The sequence below is a fragment of the Colobus angolensis genome, unplaced genomic scaffold (genome assembly GCF_000951035.1).
Source record: "Colobus angolensis palliatus isolate OR3802 unplaced genomic scaffold, Cang.pa_1.0 Scaffold128, whole genome shotgun sequence".
In the NCBI taxonomy this organism is placed as follows: domain Eukaryota; kingdom Metazoa; phylum Chordata; class Mammalia; order Primates; family Cercopithecidae; genus Colobus; species Colobus angolensis.
In genome coordinates, this window is record NW_012114030.1 from 2,957,089 (window position 1) to 2,962,741 (window position 5,653).

The window sequence follows — 5,653 nt, forward strand, 5'->3', positions numbered from 1 at the left end:
CCCGCGGCGGGGGAGGACATCGGGCCGCCGAGGAAGTGTGGATGGCCCGGAGCAGCGGTGCGAGGGTGGGAAAAACGCAGGATATTGCATCATAGAGACGCGACCACCTGCGCCCCTGTACAGCGCCAGTCTCAGGAGCGCCCGCACGGGTCACGGGTGGAGGTCATCCAGGCCTCTGTAAGCGCAGTTCCCTTCCAGGAGTCGCCTTCGCCTGGGCTCTTTATAAATGCCAAATAACTCTGCATCGTCTCCCTAGATATATGCTCTAAGGGCCATTCGGTTTCCTTATCAGAGGGGCAAAACTCTCCTCATGGGTCTTCCTACCTAATAAAAGTCGGCATCAAACCAGTTTCTCAAGGTCAAGTCCGAGGGAACGGGGTGAAGATCCCAGAATGTCAGTGGGGCAGCAACCACTGATGTGGCAGGAACCAAACTTTTTTTTTTTGAGACGGAGTCTCTGTCTCCCAGGCTGGAGTTTAGTGGCAGGATCTCGGCTCACTGCAACCTCCGCTTTCCGGATTCAAGCGATTCTCCTGCCTCAGCCTGCCGAGTAGCTGGGACTACAGGCGTGCACCACTGCACCCAGCTAATTTTTGTATTTTTAGAGACGGGTTTCACCATGTTGGCCAGGCTGATCTTGAACTCCTGACATTGTAATCCGCCTGCCTCGGCCTCCCAAAGTGCTGGGATTACAGGCGTGAGCCACTGCGCCCGGCCAGAAACCAAACTTTTTTTTTTTTTTTTGAGACGGAGTCTGGCTCTGTCGCCCAGGCTGGAGTACAGTGGCTCGGTCTCAGCTCACTGCAACCTCTGCCTCCCAGGTTCAAGCGATTCTTCTGCCTTAGTGTCCCAAGTAGCTGGGACTACAGGCACCTACTACCACACCCAGCTAATTTTTGTATTTTTAGTAGAGGCAGGGTTTCACTGTGTTGGCCAGGCTGGTCTCAAACTCCTGACCCCACAATTTGCCCGCCTCGGCCTCCCAAAGTGTTGGGATTACAAGCATGAGCCTCCGCCCCCGGCCCATTTAAGCAGTGTATTTTACACTCCTGCTATGTACTAGGCCTTGTGCTGATTGCTGTGGAGACAGTGGGAACTAGAAGGTCCCTGCCTTCCAGTCAAAGCTGTAACTTCAGGTCTTGGCAGGCAGAGCAGGCCAGTAATCCCCCAAATAAAATAGTGCAGGTCGCAGTATGCCTTGTGCAGGAATCTGAGGTGCTGTCAAAGAAAAAAGGGGAGCCTCTCAGGAGGTGACTCTTGAGCTGAGGCCCAGGGGAGCTGTGCGTGTGTTGGGGAAGTTGAGGGGAGCAGAGAGGAGAGACTTGTGAAGCCTCAAAAACCAGACAGCATCACACAGGGGAGGAACTTGAGAGGGAGAACAGGAGGAAAGGGCTCAGGGATCAGGAGGCAGGAGCAGCTCCAGGGCAGGTGTCACTGGGGCACTGGACACAAGCATTGGTGGGCCATGGCTCCACATGCCTGAGTCACCAGGCTCATACCAGTGCCTCCTTCCTGTTCCACCCCACTCAGGCTGTAGAAGCCGCCCAGCTGGCCGAGGACCTGAAGGTGCAGCTGGAGCACGTGCAGACTCGGCTGCGGGAGATCCAGCCCTGCCTGGCAGAGAGCCGGGCTGCTCGTGAGAAAGAGAGTTTCAACCTCAAGAGGGCTCAGGTGCGTGCAGGGGTGAGGGGCCAGGCTAGGGTGGTCCACGGTCATGGACCTATCATGGGGGCAGACGGCTCAAGGGTGAGGACCTTGCCCTTAGCCAGGCCTCTCCTGCCCCAGGAGGACATCTCACGGCTGCGGCGCAAGCTGGAAAAGCAGAGGAAGGTGGAGGTCTACGCGGATGCTGACGAAATCCTCCAGGAGGAGATCAAGGAGTATAAGGTGGGGCTGTGGGCCAAGTTGTGCCCTGTCCACCTGGGAATTGTAGATACAGGATTGCTGAGACTGTAGTAGAGTGTCTGGAGACCCTGGAAGTAATGTAGGGCAGCAGAAACGGGGCAGCACAGTGGTTGCACAGTCAAATGCTGACCGAGTGTTGGCTGTACATGCACCGTGAGCCAGGCACAGTGCTTGGCTGGGTATGGGTTGGGAGGCTAGGAACTGGCCCTGGTCTCTGACCTCTTGAAACTGACAGGGGAGGAGGCAGCCAAGTAATTCTCTCATCCTAGATGTGTAATGTGATGGCAGAGGCCAGAGGGGCTGAGGGCACTCAAGGGAGGCCCTTCCCCTGGCCCTGGGGTCAGCAGGCTTTCTGGAGTGTCACCACAGCAGACCTGAAGAATAGGCCAGAAGTGGCTGTGAGGAATGAGGGTGAGGGGCTGTAGGCAAAGGGAACAGCAGATGTGGAGGCCTGAGCAAGGGGTTGCTGAATCGGAGGAGCCAATGTGGAGAGGTTGGGTGGTGTCACCTTCTGAAGGGTGTGGTACAGCAGGTTGAGACCTCAAAGGGTTTTAAACAGGAGAATGATGTAGTTGGATTCATTGTTGGATTTGAGCTGGAAGAGGTAGACTGGAGGCAGGGAAATTGTTATGGTGTTGCAGTCACTGAGGCAGAAACCACAGTAGATAGGTTCAGGAGACATTTCGGAGGCAGAATTGCCTGGACTCGGGGATGGATTGAATGCATGGAGTGAGGGGAAGGGAACACTTGGAGGATTCCTGGGTTCCTGGTTTGAGAAACTAGGTGAATGGCCAGTACCATTTAGGGGCTTAGGAGACCTGCAGGGGAGCAGGGTCTATGGGATAGTGTCAAAGGATGCTGAGAAGGCGCATGTGGGACCCCTTGGGAGGCTGGGAAGGTGCTCAAGGCAGAAGGGCTGGGCTGGAGAATGGGCTTGGGGAATGTCAGTAGAGGCAGAGGTGGAAGCCACGTATGACTTGGTCACCCCTTAGAAGCAGTTGAACCTTGAAGGGCAGAGGCAGCTGGAGGCAGCCATGGAGTAAAGGCAGGCTTGGGAGCTTGTTCAGTGCTGGAGTGTAGGGTCCTGGGAGACAGGAGTGATGGCAGGGAGGCTGCTGAGGCAGCAGGCTGGGCTGGGATTTTAACAGGCCAGAGGAGGACTGTTGGGATATGCTGAGTTGAGTCAATCCATGTCTGGAGTTGGAGGTGAGACCCTCCTGGTAGCAGAAGAGAGGTCTCAGGCTGAGAAGGGACCCACAGCAGGGTCTCTGGCCAGTGCCGAGGCTGGCCCAGTTGAGGGTAGAGAGAACAGATTATTTCTAGTTGCATTGCCATTCCAGCTGTGACTTAGCAAGTGCAGGTGAAGAGGTAGACAAGATTGGGATTTCACCAGAGAAGGCCAGTGGGGCAGGAGATGAAGCCCCAAGGCAGAGTCCAGGCTGGGCCTGTGGGTCCTTGTCTTTTTGAGGGGACACATGATGGGCATCACTGCCCAGTGATGAATCCAGACTCTGCTGATTTCTAGTGTTGAGACCTTGGCCTCTGCGCCTCAGTTTGCTCATTCATAGAGTGCTCGTCCCTACCTCCAGGGTTATGGGAGGATGAGGTGCAGTCTCCTGTGTGGTGGGCTTGGCCTGGACTCCTGCTGTCAGCTTGGGGTTTGGGCACTGTCAGAGTTGTTCCCAAGCTGATGCCTTTGCCTGGCCCAGGCGCGGTTGACCTGCCCCTGCTGTAATACCCGCAAGAAGGATGCAGTCCTTACCAAGTGCTTCCACGTTTTCTGCTTCGAGTGCGTGCGGGGCCGCTATGAGGCCCGCCAGAGGAAGTGCCCCAAGTGCAACGCGGCCTTTGGTGCCCACGACTTCCATCGTATCTACATCAGCTGAACCTGAAACTCGGGACTCTGGAACACCATGGACCCTGGGGGCTGTGCCCCTAGCCCCTCCCTACCCCAGGTCTAGTGGCCCCACCCTCCATTCCAGACCCCATGGGCCCAGCCCCTGCCCACCTAGTTGGTTTGGGGACCCTGGTGCGTGCTAGTGGGCATGGGATCAGCCAAGCTTCGTTCCATCTTTCCTAAAGATCAGAGCTGCAGCCTAGGGGGCACTGCCCTACAGAAAAGGTCTGCCTGAGAAGCCCAGAGCACTCGACTGAGCTTCCCGGAAACTGGCCCTAACCTGTCTGTCTCCATGGATGCATCCTAGCCCTAAGGAAAATTCCCCAGGCTGTGATCTCCTACCCCAGAGAAGGCTCACTCCCTGCCTACTGGCTCACAAATGAGGACCTGTGGGCCATGTCCTTGTTCCTTGTTTGAGACTGGGCTGCAAGCCCTAAGAAGACTTTCCTTCACCCACCATCCCCCTCACCTCAGCAGAGCTTCTGTCCTGTGGAGTTCCCTGGACACCTTGGTCTGGCTGTTGTGCCAAGGGCTGAAGGAGGTACCCTCTTGGCAGACAGGGACATCACTCGCTTCCTTTGGGAAGCTCTAAGGTTGCTGCAGTCACCTTCCTCATCTTGCAGGTGCTGAACCAACATCATCAGTTTCTATTCTAATTGGGCCCCTTCCCAATCTCCACTTCTCTCCCAAGTCCATTTACTCCCACCTCATGCATCCCAAGGCTCTACTGGGTGCCTGGACCTAACCCTGCTTTCATCCTGGTGGCCTTAACTACAGTGGAGGTGGAACCTCCCAGGAGGGGAAGGGACAGACCAGCCCCAGCTGCTGGGCCAACTTCCAATCATTCCAGCTAGAAGAGCTTCCCCTGACACCCTGTGACTGAGCCTATGTCCTGTCTGCCTGCCCAGGCATGCTCCATGGGCTGTGAGGGCAGGGCCTGGAGAGGCCAGAGGGTTGAAGCTGCAGGGGTCTGTTTGGACCCACAGCCTCTGCTCTAGAGATGCTTGTATAGGCTAATTGTGATGAATAAACGTTCAGCCCTCGGCCTGCAGCCAGAGTAGCCAGGCCTTGCACCTCAAATGTAGTCCCCCAATTTTAGCTGCAACAGCTGAGCAGCACTTTGCTGGTTTGGTGTGAGCCTGGGAGGGGGCCTTTGCCAATATGAGACCCCACTTCTGCCCATCTCAGCAGCGAGGCTGTGCTCAGACTTAATGGGAGGCAGGGGTCCCGGACTGGGCCCGAAGGGGAGAGCGTGGTGGTGGCCGCGGAGCCGCCTGTCCTTCTCTCACGGACCCCCGCCTGACGATGCCCCCGGCTGTCATCGGCCTGGGGATGCCGGGAAGCCTGGGGCTGCATGCTGGGAAGTGTAGTTCCTGGTTCGCACATGAGGAGGAGGTTCTGGGAGGGAGAGCTGGTTTCCCGGTTGCGCTGGCCAAAGGCCGGCCTGAACTGGATTCTGCGGGCCACTTCTCAGCGGCCTCACCCCGACACCACTCGCACAGATCGGGACACCTCAGCGGGGTGACTCCCTTCTTTGCAATCGGCTTCGGGAGTGGTGTGCCGCGTACAGAGCGGCGCCCCTGGGTTCAGCGCGTTGAGGGCCCACCGGGCGGATCCTTCACCGAGGCGGGACTGGGGCTGGGCGCCAGAGCTCGTGCGAAGCGGTGTTGGTTCCGGCGCTGGCGACAGGGCCATGGCCATGGCAGGGGCTGCGTGCCTCTCAGCGGTGGCGCCTTCGCGAGGACTAGCGGTTCTGTCCGCCTTCGGGCTCCATTGGCGCCCGGGGCTTGGGCGGGGCCGCCGCTGCTGGACCAGGACGGACTGGAGACGGAGACGCGGGCCACGGTGACC

The 5,653-nt window shown here is 57.7% G+C and overlaps 1 protein-coding gene across 4 annotated transcripts in view; it reads left to right on the forward strand.

Annotated features, from left to right (window-relative positions):
• Nucleotides 1-4,877, forward strand: part of RNF40 (ring finger protein 40, E3 ubiquitin protein ligase) — a 14,122-nt gene extending 9,245 nt beyond the window's left edge. For 3 of the 4 annotated variants that reach the window (XM_011933596.1, XM_011933594.1, XM_011933593.1), the window contains 3 exons: nucleotides 1,531-1,671; nucleotides 1,786-1,887; nucleotides 3,615-4,877. In XM_011933596.1, the coding sequence (XP_011788986.1) occupies nucleotides 1,531-1,671; nucleotides 1,786-1,887; nucleotides 3,615-3,791 (420 nt within the window). In that variant the 3' untranslated portion in view covers nucleotides 3,792-4,877. The remainder of the gene's footprint in view (nucleotides 1-1,530; nucleotides 1,672-1,785; nucleotides 1,888-3,614) is intronic. The other variant, XM_011933595.1, reaches the window with a different exon arrangement.
• Nucleotides 4,878-5,653: the final 776 nt, after the last annotated feature.